The sequence below is a fragment of the Genypterus blacodes genome, unplaced genomic scaffold, assembly GCF_046128005.1.
Source record: "Genypterus blacodes isolate CSIRO-AG114 ecotype Tasmania unplaced genomic scaffold, CSIRO-AGI_Gbla_v1 ptg000067l_1, whole genome shotgun sequence".
Taxonomy (NCBI): Eukaryota; Metazoa; Chordata; class Actinopteri; order Ophidiiformes; family Ophidiidae; genus Genypterus; species Genypterus blacodes.
This window is the reverse complement of record NW_027466879.1, coordinates 7,604,400-7,627,205: the sequence shown is the minus strand read 5'-3', so window position 1 is coordinate 7,627,205 and position 22,806 is coordinate 7,604,400. Positions and strand designations below refer to the sequence as shown.

General features: G+C 42.3%; 1 protein-coding gene across 2 annotated transcripts in view; it reads left to right on the top strand.

Annotated features, from left to right (window-relative positions):
• The window catches only part of znf609b (zinc finger protein 609b), a 57,081-nt gene that overhangs the window by 30,253 nt on the left and 4,022 nt on the right, over window positions 1-22,806 (top strand). For both annotated transcript variants that reach the window (XM_076155651.1, XM_076155650.1), the window contains exons 3-5: window positions 6,843-7,068; window positions 18,742-18,829; window positions 20,409-22,728. In XM_076155651.1, the coding sequence (XP_076011766.1) occupies window positions 6,843-7,068; window positions 18,742-18,829; window positions 20,409-22,728 (2,634 nt within the window). The remainder of the gene's footprint in view (window positions 1-6,842; window positions 7,069-18,741; window positions 18,830-20,408; window positions 22,729-22,806) is intronic.

Genomic DNA, 22,806 nt, shown 5'->3' with positions numbered 1-22,806 from the left:
GAAACAGAAATTTGACTCTGTATAGTTCTAAATAGAAACAATGTGCTCATTGATGTGTTGCTTAGGATTGTCTGCCTAGTGCTGGGAGAAGGCACCACCCACCGAGGAGCCTCAACACTAGGCAAAGAAACTTAGAAAGAACAGCTATAAATAGTTTGAGGTTAGGGGCTCTGGGGAAATCTGTCTGAATAACAACTTATTTTCCTTGTATATTATGTGAACTAGTAAAATGTCCTTTGTGACATGGCTGCTATGTCTGCCAAATAGAGTCTCCCTTTTCAATTTAAAATGGTTGGCAACTCCAAGAATTGTATTAATTTGTATAAATTGTTGAATTTATGCTAAATTGTAAATGTTGAGTGCACTTCGCTGGGTGCTACAATTAATTTGTAACCTGATTTGGTCAAAGCCAGAGACTTGTAACAAGTAGAAGAGTGAATCATTGGTATTTGGGTGGGATCCTGGGTGGCTTAGCTGTTGTTGACAACCTCTCAGTTTGTTGTCAGGTTTCCCTTTGCTGTGTGATAAGATTTATGACTATGGAGAGGGACTAGCGGGAGAGAAATCCTGGGCGGCTCAGTTTAGCTTATCTGGATTTCTGCTCACAGCACAGCCTCTCACTGTCGGACGCAAGTAGGTGACCTTGACAAGAATGTGGCTTATTATTGTAATAGATACCGTTGTTGTCAACTGACCTATGGCCAGTGTGGGAGGCTGAGAAAGTGGAGTGAGGGACCATGAACCAGGCCAGTAGAATCACCAATGCAACCCTGCTGATTATATTTGTTGATGTTTATCCCTACATTTCAAGTGTGTCTGACACATTTAGAATGCTATTATAGAAGTAATCATGCCAATGTTTGAACGATTTTTGTTCATATGTTGAATGTTAACAATGAAGCCGCCACAGACAATGTAACGAACCAGCCATAGAGAATAGCTTTGTTCCTTGTAATGGAGTGCAGAGGGAAAATAGATTTGCAGGCAGTTTTCGTGTAGGAATTCATCTCTTTTCTCTGCAGTTCAGTATAAATGGATGTTCAGATTGTCTGCTTCCACGTGGAGAGCTTTCAGTCCTCATGATACCGGACAGCCCACCCCGGCACACTTTTAACCAACCCCACCCTGTAAGAAGCATTTGGTGTATTTATTATGGGAGCCATATTCAAACTACGATTCACTCACACATGTGTCAGAGTTTAGATATTTGGTAAAAACCACAAGAGCACTATATTAGTCACTATAATAAATAATAATCATTGAGTAACTTTGTATATTTTTTTTTTTGTAGCTACTTCTAGCACCAACTAATCTCATAGAACGTCACTGCTAGATTAAGCTAGTTTGATTCAAACAATTACCTGTAATTACATCATTTGACTGTAATTTACACACTAGATTTTTAAATGATTGAAAGTTATAGACATTCTCTCTCAAAGAGTTCATGTGGGTTTGATGACATAGACATAGATATTAACTACATTGAATTAATTTTCTTAGCACACAGTGTGTTAATGTGCACAGTGTGGACAATCAATCATTTTAAAATTAGGCAAGCGTTCCACCTTTCAGCACACAAAGTAGCCACTTGGATCACTTTCCATTGTAAATGTATACTGTATATGTATTGCACTTTTATCCAAAGCACTTTACATTGACCTCACATTCACCCATTCATACACAGATGGCAGGTTTATGCATCATGCAAGGCGCCAACCTTCAGCAGCAGTTAGGGCTTCAGTGTCTTGCTCAGGAACACGTGGACATGCTCCCTAGCAGGGGCTCCGAACCTAACCAGGAACCTTCCAATCCCTAGACGACACTTTACCTTTCTGAGACATGCTGCCTAAATTTGCTGTAAAGGAAGAAGAATTTAGTAACAAGAAAATATGTTTAAACTTGACTGCCATCTTTTTATTCAACAGTATTCAACCTACATGAAAGGGAGATCGAGTAAGGGTTAACAATACTGCCTGCACACATTCTGAGGAGGAAACATCCTTGGAATTAGCATTACTACTGCTTTATTAAATTGGACTCGCCTCATGATCCAGTGACAAAGCTTTAACTGTACAGAGTTAGAATTTATACAGACATGAAAAACATAACCATTAACATTGCTCTTGATTGATTGATTGAAGTACTGACACATTGACACAACTATTTATCTCCAACAACGGCACTATAAACAACCTAACTGTACAAGCCAAGGGTCAGGGTCACCGCCCCCTCATCTTTACGCATCTTATCCACGTGTGTATCAGACAACAAAGAAAGTGATTGAAAGTATTGAAGGTTTATCCTTGTTGGTTGCAAATTTTTATGCTTTTGTAAGGACAATGCATGTTTTACCAGCAGGGAAAATATATCAGGAATATTATCTAATTACCTACATGTGTAAATTGTACAAATACAATTGTCTTTGTGCATAACATAGCCAACTGTAAAACGAATAGGCCTGCTTGTTTGATGCTCCCCAAACAAAGTCTCTTCACTAATAGACCAGCTTTAGTTTTTAACAGTGCTGCAAAGAGTATAATTTTTTTTGCCTGCTTTAGGAGGCGAATTAGGCCACTGCTTCATAAGTGAGCAAATTGGTAAGCTCCACTTATCTCGGCTCAGTCCTTTACCTTGCGTCCCTGGTGTCTTCTGTCTTTTTATATCACTTTTGCTTCACATCATGTTGCTGGTAGCTGTAGGGGCCGTCTTCCCACTAATATATGTCGTCCTTTCATCATTGAGTACCCATGTCTGCACAGGTAAAGCTTCTCATTTTCCCTGAAACAGGTTCTCTCTGCTTACGTTTTGCTACACTACTATCAAAGGCCTTGATAAAAATAACAGGACACACTTGAAGAGACACACTAAACACATTTAATTTGATTACTTCTGAAATGTATAGAAAATGTGAAAACATTAGTCAACTTCAAACAGTTAAGCTGTTATTCACAGCTGTTGCCAAGGGCTGTGAGATGAAAGTGAGCCGGCGCCGCACGTGATGCCGTTGAATTTACAGCCGTTTCTTCACATTTATGTCTTTTCATCCTCTGTGCTATTTCCAATCGTCAAGGTTTTGTTGCATCATAAAATGAGCTGTAATGGAAAGTGTCAAAATAAAAGCCAGTATCAGTACCTGTGTGGGTATAATCAGGGTTTCATGGAGACGTATAAAAAATTGATAACGTGTTAAGATTGTGTTTTGGGACTTAAAAGGCAAGATACATTGACCATGTTTTAACTCCATTCCGAATGCTCTAGATTGTTGCATTCAAAAACAAAGACATAGCCAGGACGTATACTGCTCAGAGGTCATATGGCAAATGGCTTCTTTGTCAGACAGTAAGTGTTGAGTGAAGTCCTGACTTGCTCATTATGACTGCAAAGAGAGTCCAGGTCATGGGTGACTGACTTCATCACAGCTTAGTTTCCTCTCTGTATTATTTATGTGTGGTTATGCTTTCCTGAAAGCACGCAGTTAGCAATTAAAACTGAAAAGAGTTGCCCTAGAAACAAAGTACCATTTGCCAGATGGTGGTTTGCAATGACTGTCAGGTTGTTCCTGTTGGCTTTTCGGTTTCTGTTATTGCTCTGGGCTTCAAAGAGAATGACACTGTGGTTTTGGTAAAGGAATTAGGCCTGTGTGCAGTGGAGTGGGCTTTCACTAGCTGAAAGTCAATCCAGTCATTGTATGTCTTCTCTGTCCCCTGGGAGATATGAACGTTTTACAGATAAACTTGCAGTTTCATTTCTTGTTGTCTTAATAATTATAACAATGTAACTTCTATGCCCTCATTGACAAAGCTCACTTAAAGAAGCCCGCTCTGTGACGCCAGTGTAGGATAACAATTAGATTAGTTGGCCAAACTACAAAATGAAACTCTTGGCTGCTCTGTCCTTAATGTACTCTGTGTTTGCTGGTGTTTGTACTATTTACCCTAGGCCCAATGTCACAAAGGTACCCCAACTGTGGACCACATGAAGTCAAGAAAACCTTTAGCTTTATTGCAACACACTAGCCAAATGTAAAATATCTATCTTCAAGTTGTATTTGAGTTTATCTGAGTAACATTTAGTACCATGTCACTTTTATGGCCAATTTCAGTCTGAGATACATTGAGGAACTTGATGCATAATATAGTCATATAGTGAGTTATAGCAGAGTACAGCCAAGACGGTTGTCTCGGCATGACACTGAAGTGTAATCCCTTCATAATCCTCTCCCAAGCTCTGCTCATTTTCTTAATCCTAACTCTAATAAACAAGGTAGAGCTGAAGTTAATGTGTCCAGTAAAAAGTGCAGCATTTGTCATTCTTCTACGAGCAAGTTAGAGTTTCCTCCCTGTGGGTCCTGTAAGTATGGTATGCTCCACATCAGTAAAATGTTCATAGACTTCAGTCTGCCAGTTAAACATTGTTCTTACCACTGTGGCTTTCTGTAGGAGTTGGCATTGAGTTTCAGCCGAGGAATGGTTTGCGTGACACTCGAACATTGAGGTTTTGGGGAAGATTTCAAGATCCGCCCTTTAAGTCTTGCAAAGAGGGAAGAAATCTTGGAATTTGGCATTTGGAGTTTTGGCTGCAGAGTTGTGTAATCTGACAAGTTGTGTAGTTCACTCAAATGTGGTTTTTCCAAGCCCCAGATGGGGAGGCAGGCGTTTCACCCTGTGGGTTCACTTCTTCTGCCAGTGAGTGAAAGTATTTAGTTCACTCATCCATTGATAAAACTTGGATTAAAGCACTATCATGCGTGCACATTGTAAACCCAGACTAATTTTCACTTAACCCATTCAGTAGACTAATTACAGCATGTACTCTGGACTGTTTTGTGTCATCACATAGTCAAACCAAAAGTGCTCTTGTGGTTTTTATCTCGCCTAATAACAGGCGATTCATTGGAAAGTAAAAAGATTCACAAATCTTTTTACAAATCCAACTGAGGCTATTCTTATTTTAAAATGGCAAGCCAAGGCAGTGAACTTAATAAAGATATATTTGCTTAATAGAAATCATTGATTACCTCAGAAAGTAGCATGTGCAAGCGCCTACAAGCCCTTAGTTTAACGATTACGATACTGGAGCTATTCGGGAACCTTGACCTCCACGCTGCTTTGATACTGAACCTTTATCTATTCCTTAACCACAGTGTATGAAATATAACCTGGCCTCTAAAAGGGATAACCTGCTTATCACAAAGTCTAAGTTGGAGGCTGTTTGCACCTTGCATTTGCTGTCAGATTGAAGGAGGGCTTGTTGTGTGTCGTTATCTGTGGTCCTCTGTGTCTCCATACGGCCCAGGAACAGTGTGTGTTGACAGCTCGCGTGATTACCTGTCCTGTCTTATTCACTCAGCTGGCCTGCAGCTTGCCCACATCATGCATCAGAAGCTGACATGCTGTGATTACGTCGTCATTAAGCCTGACTCTGTAGCTCCCTGTCACATTAATTTGGTCTTCCTGGGAGGACCGAGAGAAACGGGCTAACCAAGCACTTTCCAATAAACTGTAAAATATGAAGCTTCCGTGGATATGAACATTGCACTAATAGGAAATTTCATCAGGGTCTAATGTTTAGTGTCCATAGCTGTCTTCTGTCTATCCGTCTTTGCGGCTCTGTTAGGATTGTCATTGCATGGTTGGCATATACTGCGCATGTAGAACAAAGTGCTGCAGCGTGAGAGTTCTAATCGATACCAGTATTTCTTTCATTAAGTAAGCTATTATTCTGTTTACAGTCGCACGATTCATTAATGTGTCAGAGTTTGCTCTCCATGACACGCTCATTGTTTGAAACTGTAATTATTTACAGGTCTTACAGATGTACAATCTAATGTGTGGGTTTGTTCTGATACTGTACTTACTGGATCCAGCTTTGGCAAAGTGGCAACATACAGTATTTCTGAACACTGAGTGGTTTGTGCCCAATTAATAAATGTGAGCTGTTGGCTGCAGTGTGCGATTCCTCCTGCAGTTCAGTGCTAATGATTTGGAGCACTTTAATGTTGACTGCCTTGAATAATGAGCACTAAGCCTGGTGTCACTGTGGCCCTTAAATCACAATCAGTTTCCTTCCCTCTCTTTTTCCGCCTACACACACACACCGACTCCAGTTCTGTCTTGCACTTCCCCTTATTTGCTCTCATCATTTCCCTCCCTTCCTGTCCTTCTCATTCGTTCTCCGTGGAGGCAGGCAGTCTCTTCATCGCTGTCACAGTGTGTCAGAACAGGTGGAATCAATTACTGACCCTCAGCAGCTCGCTCCCTTACCACAACTAGCTCTGGAATTGAGGGAATTAATGAGTGATCAGTCCGTGAGATGATTTGGTGTCAGGGATCTCGGGCTGTGTGAGGGAGGGAGGAAGGCAGGGGAAGGGGAATGTTTCAACAGTACCGCATAACTAATTCTGTCTAGTCTGAAACCATTAAAGTAGTTTTCCTGACTGCTAATCACCTGGAAAATTCTGCTATTTTGGTTTGGACTTGACCAAACTGTTAAAATGGTACCCATTAAAAGTCTAGTCAGGATTCAACTTAGTCTCACAACTTAGTCCAATGTGTAAGACTTGCTTATTGGAAAAAATAGAAATTATCAGAAATGTATGAATATAAACTACCCATAGAAAAGATACAGAAACCCCCCACAATAACTGCTGCATCACGTGAACATTGATAAAAGCAGGCGTAAGCTGCAGTTACTTAAGGAGCTGTTGGCATTCCAGGATGTCTTCCATGCGCTCAGCACTTCCCCTCATTGTGGCATCCATTCTCTGTATCTAACATCTGCTCTATGTATGTTTATACAGTCTGTGTGTGTCTTTCTCAATCCTTACTTTTTTTTCCTTTCAGATGGAGTCTCCCGTCTCTACGCCAGCTCCTCCTCCTCTCCACCTCCTGGCTACAGTGGGCAACAGCGAGATTGCCTCACCATGCGAGCAGATAATGGTGCGAACACGCTCGGTGGCGGTGAACACATCTGATGTGGCCCTGGCCACCGAGCCTGAGTGCTTGGGCCCGTGTGAGCCCGGTACCAGTGTGAATCTTGAAGGCATCGTGTGGCAGGAAACTGAAGACGGTAAGAGAAGTATTTTAAGACAACATTGATGTGTCGTTGTTTAATGCTTCTTCTTCTTCCTGTGAAACAAATGTTTCTGCACCTGGATTGCCTGGATTCAGTCAGTTATTAATGGATCGAGTTGTTTTTCTTGTACACATTCAGAGTGGTTGCAGTAAGGCACGAAAGAGGCACTGTTTATTTTACTGATAAGATGGTGGGTACATACAGACCTTGCTCTCATTTTCTATGCAAATTCTCCTGTTTGAATGTAATTGGATATGCCCAGTCTGCTGCGAAGTGCTTGCTGTCCAAATGCTTTCTTTTACAGCATATACCCAGTATGATATTGCCAACAAGAATAGCTGTTGGCAGGCAGTTCTTAGGTGGCCTTGATTCTATTTTTCTTGCTCAGATGGAGACAGGCGGGAGGTTTTTTGCACAGAGATATCTGCACTCAACAACAACATGCCTCACAATACAAAGCACTTTTTTCCAGACTGCCATTTGGGAATAAGGTCGGCTCCTCTCCTGCAGTGTAGTCCGACTGAAATCTTAGACGTTTTTTTACGATTCCTGTATTTGAGCGAACCCCCGTTCAGCTTATTTAATTTAAAGACGTAACCCTAGGATCAGGTTTTTGCTGGGTTTGAATAACTATTCTCGTATTCCTGTCATGCATATGAAATAACACAAACAGATAATCTTCAAAGCAGCCCGTGCTCAATCGCTCTGCAGGCATGCTGAGTACAAATCGCCCACATATCCACAGTGCTGCTTGCTGGTCCACTTGGAGGAACTGAATAGAAAACAGGTCTCTACCTCATCAACATTCCCAAAGCACAGTTCCTGCTATTGACTAGGGCTTTTTTTTTATAAATCTCCTCTGCCTTTTTCGATTTTTGCTCCAGTCCTGCTCTGTGTCTGATTCACCCCTGTCCTTCTCTCAATTGCAGCTCTTTTCTGTTACCAAGCATCCAGCCAGTCACCCCTTGACTCTGTTTCCAAGCAAACTGGGCGAGCATGAGTGCAAAGGCAGGGGGAGATAGACAAGGCTACTTCTGTTACTGACACAAACATGGCTCAGAGCCAACACCAGTACTATGTTTGTGCTCCCTCTTTCTCTGCCTCCCATAGAGAGATTGACTCTCCCTCTCACCCTGCCCCCTTCCCTTTCCCAAGCCAAGTCTGTCCTTTGCCTGCACTTACTCTGGAAGCTGCTATTTTGGCTGGGAGAGGTAGTGTTTTTGGTCTGATTGAGCTGTGTTTTCATTTGATTCTGATTCTATCGAGCCCAGTGGGAGGAAGCTGATGGAGCGGGCCATTGGTTTCAAGAGCTGTACATGGGGGAGTCACTCATCTCTGTGGTGTAGCCCACAGCTTTTTAGTACCATCAGAAATGTAGACACCAGTTGGGTTTCCAGAAGCCAGAAACCCCCCTCCTTCTCTTTGAAGCCTGTTTTTGTCTCCCAGAAAGGCGGATCTGGTGCCTCTCAATTGTCTGTTCCATGTTTTTCTAGTGATATACATTCGAGTCATGTTTGACTTTTTCTACGTTTTGATGATATGACAGCTTGTTTATCGTGTAAAAAACATGTCCGTTTAGTATTTTAGTGGGTGCTGTACCTGAAATCCTTTGTGTTTATAAGATAATGGAATATCTGCTGGACTGCTGGAGTGATTTGTCATAATTCTCCATAGTATTCAGTGTTGTTCAGTACATGAAACAACACAAAGATATATAGGCCCACAACAACCCATCAGCTAGTTTTAAAATGAAAAACAGCACTGGCATTCTGCTGCTTTTCCCACAGGAGGCATGAAAACAGACTTGTTTCTTTGTGGGGCAACTGAACAAATGGAAATCAAATAAGGAAATCAAGGCAAAGCCAGGCAGGGAAGAGCAACAGAGACCCTAAAGCCATAGCAGTACTGTCCTGATTAGCAGTGAAGTCGAACAATCCCCCACTTCCCTGCATGACAAGTCTCATACAGAGCTGTTTAGGCATGCACTGTGTGTGTGCGTTTCATTTAGCATGCCAAACAACAGCTGCTTCATCACCTCCGCCTTTCGGCCTTGTGGGAGTAAATGAACAACAGGCTCCCAGTAATTGTCTGAACCTCACCCGACTCAGTGAGTGCCAAGAGAAAGAAACAGATGAGGAGGAAGCAAGCAACACCTAACAAAATGTGATCACAGAAGTGACACCTTTGGTGGTAGCTAACGGTAATCTTGGTTCACTATGCCAAGTGTGTTTTCTATCCTTTGGATATTGAGCACAGCTGGAGCAACATTCTTTAGTTGAATCGGGCAAAGTAACAGCAGGAGTTATAGAGGGGCATACATATCTTGAGTTGCTGAACATATGTATGGTTATTTTCTGGTGTTAAACTGATAAAATGAGTAAAAATAGAAGAGAAAGATCAATAATTTGGATGGAAATTGGATTGTAAAAATAGGATGTGCAGCACAAAGACTTTTGTTAGGTAATTAGCAGTGTGTTCTCTCTTCTCACTCGTTTTCTCTTTGTGCACTCTGAATGAACTTTCATACACCTCATTTAGTGTAAACTACGGTGAAATGTGTGTTACCAGAGAAGGAAACAACACTGGCTGCTAATTGGTTTAAAATGAACCATTCCTTAAAAAAAAGAAGAAATAGGTGTTTTCCTCTGATAGACACTGAGCCTCATGAACAATGCAAATTGCACTTTGTTTGCAAAAAAATCAGCCATTCATTTGTATGCAGTGTTTTCATTAGACTGGTGTTGGGACTCGTTGGGTCCCTACTTGCTCAGTGTCGCGCTGTGTGTAGGTGTTTTAGTGTGATGGGGTTTTGCTACATTTGTCTACACTGACTTATTCAAGTTAGCTTTGCATAAGCTGTTACATATTGTGTACATTATGGTTCAAACAAAACAGGTTAAATTATAGGTGTGATTTAAAGGTAAAGCTAGATCAGAATGTAACAATTCAAAAGCTACCTTGGAAGCTGGCGATGAGTATTAAGAGCTTTGTTAAATTATGGGTTAGGGCTATAATACAATTAGACTTCAGCAACAATTTATTACACAGTCCATAACAACATTACATATTACACAGTGCCTCTATGGAATATTGTAATGGTTGAAGGATGAAAAACAATGGCACAAAACCTTTCTGAAATCCTTTTCTGACCCTGAGCACCTGAATCTGACCTGAAAGTTTGACCTCTGAACTGGGAAGTGGGAGCTTAGAGGGATCCACGGGAAGGCGGCACGTGAACAAAGTATTCATTTGTTCAACTTTCCCCAGATTCTGTTCAAGCATCACAACGTGTGTCATGGCCATATGGAAGAGGAGGGGTGACACCCATTGTTAATAAAAAGTAACGGTTTGTCATGAGTCACTGATGCGTTGGAACAAGAAAGAGAAGTTGTGGCCACGTGTTCCCGTGCTTGTCATCATGTAGATAAGACTCTGGTGATATTATCCCATCATGCAAAGGAACGGGATCTTCAGGACATTACGGGCATGATGTACAAGATATGATATAGTCATTAACATAATTGCAATATTATATTTTGGTCCTGACCCAACCGTCTGAGACGTTGCGTTGCCTGAGCCACTTCAGAAGCCACTTTGTGTATTATTAGCCCACGGCATCTTAACCGCACCATCAAAGCAGGGGCGTGCTTGTTTTATGAGCTCTAGAAGCTCATTGATTTTATTGAGCATCTAAAAACCTGCACCAGGGCCAGGTGCAGCCAGTGTCCCCTTACTGCCGCGCCGTGCCAGACGGTATTACTCGACCACGGCTTGATTATCCACGCATTATTTTTTGTTAATGCAAGAATGTCATCTCTCTTCTGTTCTGTACCACTTGCGAAGGTGTTGCTCGTTTGCCACAAGACATTTTGTGTGTCTCTACTCCGGAAGGCCTCTCTGCCGCTCCACTGCTCTCTGGGATTGCCTCAAAGGAGTGACCACCTTTTTATATTCATCTTTGTGAGAATTTCTCGTAAAAATTATATGATTTGGTTGAAATTTGCATCCCAGGGGCGTAAAAATAAACTTCTACTGTATTTATGTCCTTTTCAGTTCTGCTCCATATTTTGCATATGAATCCTCTGGCATGTGCAGTACGCCCTGTGTGGGAGAACAGGGACAAACTGAGGTGAGAGAGAAAGTGAGAGTCAGTATCGTTCAGTCTCTCTGGGGACGAGTGAAGCTTGGACATGGAAGGGGGCATGTGGTATTTTAAGGCCCACACTGACACAAATCCCCTCAGTGCAGACAACGCAGTGGCAGCTCCCAGGGTCTTGTCGGCAGAGCAACGGGCCAACCCCTCCCAGGCTTAGCGTGCTGATACCTCCAAATGTCATGCCTGAAATGCTGGAGAAGTTTATTGCTGTTGAAACACAGCCCAGAAAGCCCTGGCTCCTGCACCGGGGTAGAGGGAACACAGAAGGGGCCCCTTTGGCCAAACACAGCAGCTCATTGCCAGTGCCCCCCGTCTCACACACACACACACACACACACACACACACACACAGAGAGCAATGTATTGTACACAGCAGGCGATTCCCCAAGCAGGTCCCACAGGTTCTTAAGCTCTCTAATGGATAAATAATACAGGCTGTTTGTGAGAAATGTTTGCCTCGTGGATTATTTATGCAACACACATTACATCATTGTAGCACTGCGAGCGCTGGCTTTAGCACAGGAGTTAAAAGTTCTTTGGCATCTAATTGAAACAGAGGTCAGTGTGAAGCGGTTATCCCTGTATAAACATTGCATAGACATCTCCTTTTGCTCTCTTCCCCCCCAATCCTGTCAGTTGAGTTGGGGAATATTGTATGTGAGCTCACTTGCCTCTGGAGCTCACTTGCCAGCGAGGCTTCCCCCTGCTCTTTTGAAAACCAACTGTCAGTGGCCTCATTGAAATGTTTTTACAAAGGCGAGGTGATGGCTGCTCACTTTTTTAGAAAATGTCCTTGAAGTGAGAGTGAGCATTGTCTGGGGCCGGTAGCTCTTTGCTAGGCCAGTGAACAAGAAGAAGATGGAGTGAAAAATCAATCATAAAAAAAAAAAAACTTCTATTAGCAGTAGAGGGCATATTGAAAAGACAACGAAAAAGAGCACAGGCAATTCATCTTCTTCCTCTCTCGCACATCCTCTATCATTTGCCACTTTCTTACCAGTAATATTATTTTTCCATCCTTTCAAGCCATTCTTCCACTATATCTGTGTGTATAAGGAGACTGGATGTTTCTTGATACATTATTTCATTTAAATGAAGTCCTGCAGAATCACACTGGGTTGAGATTATCGACTTTCTGTCTGACTTTGGTAAGAATCAAAACTTAGCAAAGTTTTCACAATTGTTCCTTGATATAATCAAACACCTTTGAGAGTGTTAGGGTAATAAATGGTTTTGGACTCCGTGCCAATTCTCACTCATGCTGTTGTAATCCCTCAAAGTGTGGCGAGTGTTAGTACTTGAAAATATGACATTTCAAGAGAGTGCCGGCATGTCTTCTGACTCAAAAATGTGTTATTGGGTAATATTATGAAGACCATGCCGAAGTGATTTCACAAATGAAAGTCTTTGAGCCTATTCTTATTGGAAGACAAATTGTATTTTTATGCGATTAAATAGCCTTATTAAATAAATCATACGCCTGGAGCAACTCAAGGGTTTTGCCAGTGGTTGTCAAAATGTATCATGTTGATTATAAACCCGTCAGCAGCAGCTTGAGTTAACTTGCCTTCAGCAAACCTGTTAATTAATCTCATTCAAGCAAAGACTGGTTTGTTAGTAGACGGTCGATTTGCCCAGTTGACATGGAGGTAAAGTCCGCAAAGTATTTTAGTGTCACAAATTCATTTACACCTTGTAGAGATGTCACGTGTGTGTCTTTTCGGACTCGTACACACACGGTGGTGGCGTGTGACCTAATCTAGAGAAAACATGGATATATTCTTCTCCTTTTTGTGAAGGGAGAAAGCACTGCATGCGGCTGATAATTCTGCGGCGGTGTGGAAAGCATACTAATGCTCCTTTCCTTTGCCTCTCAGTGGTATGAGGAAATTGACCTTCTCACAGGCTGTTATTCTTGTCAGTGAGAGTGACTTTCACCTCTTATGAACCAGAATGCAGCCTGGAATTCTCAGACAGTGCTCTCGCTCTCTGGAATGTTCCAAAATCCCCGATAAAGGGGAAACGGACTTTCTTGTTTCATCTTGTAGTCATCTGTAGCAATTTCCTCTGCCACTTAGAGGAGGTCTGGCTCATTTATTACATTTTACTTTCTTTCCTGCGTTGTCTATTCCGTTAATACAACTCAATACAACTTTGCTTTGACCGATGCTTTTTAGATTTTATTATTACTTAAATACATTTTTGGATGCTATTGAGCCAGATCGATTTTTTTTTCCCCCTATCAAAATACTTAATCCCCTTTTCCTCCACTGCAATTAATTACTTTTGAAATCTGTTATAAGTTTCTGTCTGTCCAGGTGCTGATATTAAATCCCTCTCAGGACATAACTGACATAAGCGGACAAGCGGCTTCATTTTATGCATAGGAGAGCTGAAAAGCGTTTTTTAAATGAACTGTCAGAACAATTCTCACACACCTAAATGCACAAATGCTCCATATATCAACATTACGGTTATTGTTCATGGCAGCACCCAGATATCCTTCATCTTCTTTTTGTAATGAATACTGACACCATTGTACTCATTAGGCTCACTTTTCTGTCTGCATGGAACCTGGGTGAGTCTCTTTTTTGTTGAGCATTCATAATGCAACAAAGAGAATTCTCTAGCTTGATCCAAAGGCTTTACACACCTTGTCAATATTTACATTTGTATTTTAATGTATAATAAGCAGCGATATGATAAGTGATCATCGTCGGTGGCTTAATGTGCCGCGATTTGCTTATGTTTATAAAACATTTTGCCCAGGAGATCTCTCACACAAAGTCACAGGCAAACAGAACCCATTGATTTAATATGTGTGTGACTTGCCATAATGTCACAGTGATGACCCAGTTTCAAATATAACAAAGGCATTTTGACAAGGGCAGCCAGTGAAAATGCCATTAACCTCACTGCAGTCCTGTTTCATTTAAGCAGAGCAGAGGTCAATCAGTGAACCCGTGGTCCTCACAGACTTTACCAGCAGCCGAGGACCTGATATTCTGGCCCCATTGCAACCTAATGAAATGTGTTCAGGGGGAGGGGGAGAGGGAGAGGGAGAGGCAGCCCCCACCACACACACACACACACACACACCACCACCACCATTGTTTTTAATTAAGTAATCCCATACAATTAGACAAAGTTTGATGCCGTAGAAGGAGGGGCATTTGTTGTTTGACAGCATTGAAAGGAAACGAGAGGTGAAATTACAGCCCAATTCCTCTCATTAATGTAGGCTTCACTTAGCTGTCCTGACTGACCCTAATAAGACTGGTACAAAGGGGGGCAGGGCGCAGGGAGAAGGGTTCGCTCCAAATCACCACTCCAAGCCTTCCCTTCATCCCTCGCCATCCCGCCCTGGGCCAACAAATCCCCAATGAACTGCAAATTCCAAGAGCAACTTTTTATTTTTTGGTCTTTGACCTCCAGCTTGTCTCTTCTCTAGAAAGACACCAGCTTACAAAAAGAGATATGTAACCCCCCTGTGTGTAAACAAGTTGTTGTGTATTGAAACACATCTCAGTTTCTGATAAATGGAAATTGTTTTCTGCCATCAGGGAAGCTGTCTGGCTTGTTTTGTCCTTGGTTGTCTAAACTTAGACAGACTTGACATTGACATCTTAGTCCTGAATCCTTGAGATCATTTCAGATGATGAAAGTGTGTCTTCCACTGAGCATATGGATTTGTTACAGAGGAACGTAGAGCTGATTGTACCAATGAACTGTGCTGTCAACTACACATTCATTTCCTCTGCAAGTATTCAATGAGCAGAAAATGACTGAAATGTGTTTACTAAGCTTGGAAATTAAATTAAAGAGCTTTTGCTACTTCATGAGTGTCGGCAAAGAAAACCTTTTTCACACACTAAAAAGAATTATAATATGCTTCATGGTGGCATCCAGTCAGAAACATAATGTGTGATATCATGTGACAACTGGCCTGGCCATCTGCAGAATATAGATGCTGAAGGCATAATTTGTGCTTGCTTTATAGTTACAAATCATTAAACATGAAGGGCTGCAGACAGCTAGTTTCCATTTATTGTTGTGGCACCACTCCCAGCACCTAATTCCTCTGAATGCTCTTGAGATGTCTTTACAAATTAACTTTAACCCTGCTGACCGTTGTTTCGCTTCCTTATGCATCTAGTCCACACGTGTATCACATTTCCTAGGTCTCATTAATATATTCTTTTTCTTTTTCTTTTCTCCCCCTCTCTGTGTTTAAAAAACAATCTCAAATGTCTCTTAACTGCATGCTCATTGTCATGTCAAATGCTTTCTACAGTAAAAAATATTCAACAAAAATAACTCTACTGACCACAATTTAGAATGAAAAGCACTTATAAAACCCCAGTCCAGTCCAAACAGTTGTAGAATTGAGAAAAATCATCTTGAGGAGGTGCAGACCTGAGGTCACCTAGAACCCAAGGACTTCTCTGACATAACTAGAGTGTTTCCTGGCTACAGCAGGAGTGGGTGGTCAGGAGGAAGCCACTCCTAGGAAGACAGTACTTGACAGCATGCCTGGAATCTGCAGAAGGAATTTTAAAGATTCCAAGGATAGAGCAAAGAATGTACTGTATGATAAAGTGAAAACCACTCCAACCACCTCTCAAGAGACATTTGTTAGTCAAGGTTGCTGTAACAAGTACACTACTGACTGTTGTGTATAACTTAGCACTCAAAAAAACAAAATGACACAAAACATTTGATGTTATTTTGGTGATCCGGAACATCACACTGGATGAATTATAATTATGGATTTACCAAAGTGTTTTACTCACAGGTATATATTTAACTGCACTGCAAAGCTAAGTAGTAAAAATCGCCTAACTCTTAAATAAGTGAAGCTAACGGCTGTCTCACACAGCTTTCCTGACTGAGGAAATAAATCACAGGTTTTATACAAATATAAAGTGAAAACATTTAAGTGTGCACTTAAAGACAGCAGTCTTCTATCTATTAATCATTTAAAAGTATATTTTTCTGGCCAATTCCATAATTAGGCCATAAGTCTATAATTTACATAATCTCCTATGCCTAATAAAGAGAACCTAAGAATCTCATATTGGGATCTTTGTCCCAACAGGGACTGATTCAAAGCCAAATCAATCCTGGAATTAACTCAGAGCGAGACTGGGAAAGTCCTTGATAGCTCAGCCAAAGCTAGGACTGGTAGGAAAATGTCTGCCGCAACTTGTACGGGTTCAGATCCTCCTCGTTTGAGTGAATCTGTGGGAAGAAGCACAGTAATTGCAAAATTGTAGGTGTGCCAAGCTAATAGGTATGTTTGCAAGTAGAATCAAAGCTGAAATTGCTGTCAAATATGCTCGAATCAAGTGTGTGTGTGTGTGTATATATTATACAGTATAATAGGTTCACATAGTGCTTTGCACAGATATGGAAAACATAGCAGCAACATGAAAACTAAAGGTTATTATTGAATGTTAATATTAATTATATATATAATATTTATATATTAAATATTGCTTTATTTTGTCTTTATTCAGTTTGTAAATGTGAAATGTGTAAAATGTCATTTTGGCAAAGAAAACAATGCTACATGAAATATCAGTTCAGATTTTTCAAAGTGAATGCTATGATTCACGAATCCCTGAGGAGAGAAAGCAGGGAAGACTATATCCCGAGGAACATGAAAGGCGAGTCATTCATTTGCGTTCCCTTGATTTATACCCTGCCACAAGCAGCTGCCAGAGCCATTTTGTGTGTGAGAGTGTTTGGAGAGCTGGGGGGGAGGCTGTTACAAGGGTTTTAGAAAAGGTCTGTGTTCTTTTAATGCGACAGAAACCTGAACTCAAACACTCCGTTACCACCTTAAACATACACAAACAATATTCACAGTCCAATCTCTACTCGGCCAAGGTTTTCAGGCCACCGAGCTGGGGGGAAGATACTTGGAGCCGAGTGTCAGCAGGTTCCTGTAAATGTATATAAATACCTTATACACTCACTGCTTTATACCAGAGGCAGCAGGAGATAAATGAGGTCTGAGCTGTGACTTGTGTGTGGGAGGGGAAAGATTGTGAGCTGTGTATGGCCATACCATTGAACAGAGGAAATAAGGGTGAGGGTGAAGGAGAGAGGGAAAATGGGGTAAGCAAGAGAGGTTTCCTAAGCTAATAAAATGCTGGGAGGAATGGAAGCTGCCAGCCAGCATTCCTGTGCCATTAGATAAGTTAGCTCACTGCAGCCTCCAGTTTCTCTGCAGTGCTGAAGTGGCAAGCTGAGGTCACCATTGGACAGCGATGGAGAGAGGGCAATAAATTTAGAATGTTTTCTGTGCTAATCCTCTAAAGCTGTTTTGCTCATGATTTCTTTTTACATTAGCATGCATAGCTTGAACATGTTCAGTCATCTGTCTCTATCTGGCAATTTATGAAGTGCTCTTTACGGCAATATATGCTGCATGCTTGAAGATACATATTTGTTCTGATTGCAGTAAACTCCAGTATCTTTTAAACAGTACCTGTATTTGGTTGTGACATTTGGACGTCTCGCACGTTGTCACCAGAGGAAGGGTGTCTGTTATCTTAAGGGGAAACGCACATAAAAAGTTGTGTGATCTTCTGTAACTAATTTTAGCCTGTAAATGTAAGGTCAGGTGTCACACTCTGAGCAGGTCAGAGAGTGGAGCTCGGGCTGAGTGACACCAAATTCACACTCGCCAAATACTAACACCGGAGCTTCTGAAGTCACATCGCTGCAATGCCAGTGAAGTCAAAGATATCTTCTCGCACGTTTGGTGTCTATCAATCTGAACCATTAACATTGGATTCATTATATGCAGAGGTTTGTTGCTTCAAACAAGTATGACGTAATTAAGCCATGGCCAGGCTTGTTTCATCAGAGTAATACCATAATCTGTTAAAGGTTGTACATTTCTCAACCGCAAAGTGAGATAGATGTCTGCATAAAGTATTTATCCGCAAATACTTTCCATTTCTTTTGGTAAATGTTCAGTACTTGGCCTCAGTGAGATCGTTCTTCAGCCTCAGCATGCTTCCACAGCACAGTGCACATGTGACTTGGAGTGGCCATAGTAATGTGTCACGCTCATGTGGCATGTCACTGCAATCACATCCACACACAGGTTTATCAGCTATACCATATACAGGGAGTGGGCTTGGAGATGGCCTTGGATACTGTTTATTATTGTATAAGAGCGACCACAACTAAATAAAGATGACATACCCTCACATTGAAATTACTATTAAATCACAGCAAAACAAATAATGCAGACTTCTGATGCCCTGAAGTGGTTTCACCTGATAAGAGGAAGACTAAAGGAATCTTTGACTGATGTCTTGTAACAGCAACCTTTTAAGCAAAGACGGAAGACGTGGAAGAATACTTTCTGCTCACATTGTCTGAGCAGAGACATGCATATGAATCACACTCTGTAAAACATTCTCTGTTGTGGTTAGTTCCCTTTGTGTATTTGTCACAAGTAATGATTAACACTTAACTTGTTTTTGTCACAGGCATGCTCGTGGTCAATGTTACCTGGAGAAACAAGACCTATGTGGGCACCTTGTTGGACTGTACACGACATGACTGGGCTCCCCCCAGGTAAGGAACATTACCCTCCTCCACTTTTGTTTCCCCTGTGACAAGGAGACATTTGAGTATACATCATCTCCTGGTGCATTGTCTGCTGTTGTCAAATCTAAGCCACTTACATATACTTGCTACTAGTTGACAAACAATGTACACTCACATCATTGCTATGAATCATTCATGCATTGTATCTGCTGAAGCTGTATCTGAACTCAAACTCTGCCCATGCAAAGAAATGTATTATTTTGTTACATTAGCAACAGCTAAAAGACAAATCTCTGTATACAAACTTGTCTGTGTGCAGTTGGACTTTCCGTTTCCATGCTAGACTTTATCTCAAGCCTGGGGAAACAGGACTCAGTACTCATTGGCAAACGGCTGATGTCCCAGGAGGCAGTAGTGGAAATAGAAAGCTGCTCTAACAAGCCAGATTGCAAAATCCAATTATTGGACTAATAGCTTTTCCTCAACACTGTATAACGTTCTCTATAACAAAAGGCTGCAATTTCTAAGATTACTGTTATGGGTGCAGTTGATTTAAGTCTTTGTAATTCCTGTATATACGGCTAAATATATAGGTGGTGTGAAATGTTTTGTAGCCCAGTCACAATGATTTGATTAAGAACACCTGCATCGTATGTTAATGCAATGATAAATCTATATCTGGAATGCACTGTTAAATGCTGGAGGAAGGGGGGGGAAAGAAATCAAGATTAAAGCATTGCTAATGGAAAACAAGGAGAGGCTGTATCAGACTAATGTATCACAGTATATCACAGTAATGTTCAGTAAGTGAGGTTTGTTCGGCTGTATTTGCACCGAGGTAGTCTTACAGTTTGCAGCACGACTACATTAGAGACACACTATGAATAATTCAAAAAGCTTTCAAGGAACTGAATATAAACTTGGGCTTGCAATGAGTAATGAGTCTAAATTCCTCTGCCCCCGTCAGACTACGGATGTATTCACATCCCCTGCTGGGACCGAAATTGTTTGGAGAGACTTGTAGAGGAAGTTGTGAGTGAGAGCAGCCCGGTGCTTTTCTTTGTCACAGATAGCAGCTAACCTGCACCGCTGTGAAGGAACATAATTACATTACCGTTCACGGACACCAGGCCCAACTGTCATTTCAAGTGTTTGAATGACTGTATATTTGGGTAACAGAGCTGATGTGTTAATAGCTGAAACCTTTTACATCGTTTCTATATGTAGTTAATTTAAAAATACTGTCGCTTTTCTTTGTGTATTTTGAATGTTTAATATCTTTCTAAGACAGTGAATGAAAATAAGATTGCATTGGTAGAGTGTGCAAAATATCACATTCTTCAAATCTGAACCATTTTTACAATTTGCTTGTTTATTAATGGTTTGAAACGCAGAAAAGGTTGATTTCTTTAATGGTTTAATCAGTCATATATGTGGGTTATGATTTGTGAGAGATATACAGGTATACTGTCTACTTGTGACATGTTAAGGGCACAGCAACGGACTTGTTGTTGTGTCACTCAGAGGTATAGATCAGATTAGTAGATGAGTCTGATGATGATACTTTGGCTCTATTAGTGCTCATGCAAGTTTTTTGTTATTATAGATTTTGTGAATCTCCTACAAGCGACCTGGAAATGAGGAACGGGCGCGGTCGTGGTAAAAGAATGAGACCCAATAGCAACACCCCGATCAATGAGAACAGCAACTCGTCGGACAGCAAAGGCACCAACAACAACAAGACGCGCGCAGCCTCAAACACTAAGGGCCGCAGGGGCAGCCAGACGCCATCAGAGCGCCGCACTCCGCCCAACAGCAATGCAGAGGATATCAAGGCCAGTCCCTCGTCAGCTGGAAAACGCAAGACCAAACCAGCCTCTGACATGGAACCCAATTCCAGCTCAGAGGACACCAAAGGCAACAAGCGCATGCGGACCAACTCCAACAACGGAGGGGTGGGGCCAACAGGTCTTCCCATTCCTTCTATAAAGACTGAGCCACTTCCGCCTCCCCTCGACCGCAGTTGCCCCTCACCAGTTCTTATTGACTGCCCGCACCCCAACTGCAACAAGAAGTACAAGCACATCAATGGTCTCAAGTACCACCAAGCCCGTGCCCATAATGATGACGACATAAAGTTAGACCTTGATGGAGACAGCGAATATGGAGAGGACTCGACGCTCCACCCTGAACCAGGAAACTGCAACGGAGCATCCATCTCTCAGAAAGGATGCTTGTCCCCAGCACGTTCGGTCACCCCGAAAGGCAGGAACTTTGATGCCCAAAGTCCTTCCCCATCTCCGGGCAAGTTTGGTTCAAAGCAGAGTAAAAAGAAAGTTGTTGATATAGATCCAGAAACAGGAGGCACGCCGATGGACGGGTGTGAAGATGGGCCGTGTCTAACTGACGAGGCCAGCAATGATGGCATCGACGATAAGAGAGGAAATGACAAGTCTAAAAAGGGTAGCGGTGCCTCAAAAGCTGATAAAATGGCCCAGAAAAACATTAAGTCACCACGACCCCTCGGCCCCGGCACTACCACATCTCAACAGATGTACTCTTTCTCTCCCGGAAACCCTAACTCCTCCCCAGGCCTGACCCCTATGATACAAGGAATCCCTAAAAGCCCCCAAATGAAAGGCACACAACCTAAACCTCCTGCCATTGCAGATCCTGCCTCAAATAGCTCCAAAGACAAGAAAAAGAAAGACAAGAAGAAGAAAGATAGTGGGAAAGAGGCCGACAGCCCCAAGCCTCCTGGGAAGGGAGGGAAACTGGAGGAAGCAAAGCTTCCATACTCTGAACCTTCTGACCAGGTGAATAAGGGGGACGGACTCCTCAATGGTTCTTCAGACCCTCATCAGAGTCGCTTGGCCAGTATCAAGGCTGAAGCTGACAAGATTTACAGCTTTTCTGACAATGCCCCCAGCCCATCCATTGGTGTTGCCAGTCGGATAGATGGCAGTGGGATGCCTCAGCCTCTCACACCAATGCACATGGCCAACCAGAACGGTGCTGACAACTCCTCGGTCAAAACCAACAGTCCAGCATATTCAGACATTTCTGACGCTGGTGAAGATGGTGAAGGGAAATTGGAGGGTGTCAAAGTCAGGACAGAGGAACAGGCCATCAGGGAAAGTGTCAAAAAAGCCCTCTTTCCAAACCAAACACCCAGCAAAGATTCCCAGTACTATGCCGGCTATGAGACCTATTACTCGCCCAATTATGTCAACCCCAGTCCCAGTGGGCCCAATCCAGGCACACCAGTTGCGGATGTTCAGGTGAAAATCAAAAGAGAGGAAGACCAGGAGCCGGTGGAGGAAAAGATCAAGGTGGAGCCTCATGAAGACCGCAAACCTGATGTCAGTGTCTCTGGCCAGCAGCAACAACAGCAACAGCAACAGCAACCCTCAGTCATTCAACAGCGTTCTAACATGTACATGCAACCTCTCTACTATAACCAGTATGCCTATGTCCCTCCATATGCATACCATCCTGATCAGGCGTACCATAACCACTTGATGAACACAAACCCAGCATATAGGCAACAGTATGAGGAACGCCAGCGACAGATGGCTGAACAGCACCGTGCCGCTGAGAAGAAGTGCGACGGAGGCCTCAAAGATCGAGAAGCATCCATGAAGGAGGAGTGGAAACAAAAGGGCCCGATGCCCCCCAGCCTCTCCAAAGCCCCGAGTCAGTCAGACCTCGGAAAGACGCCGCAGCCCCCAAGCAAATCCAGGGACTCTCCTTGTGAGCCCTCTTCCAAATCAATGGGAAGCATAAAGGGAGAGGACCCAAAGTCTCAGCAGGCTGAAGGGCTCAAGATGAAGCTGACAGAAGGGGCCTACCATGGAAAGGATGACGCCAAACAAGCACTAGAGTCCAGAGGTTCAGCAGGGATGGAGCAGATGTGGTACAGACAGGTAAATGAAGAAACGTTCATATGACATTATAAGTAAAGTCTTACTGCGTATGATAATCTGTTGAATCACTTCACTGTA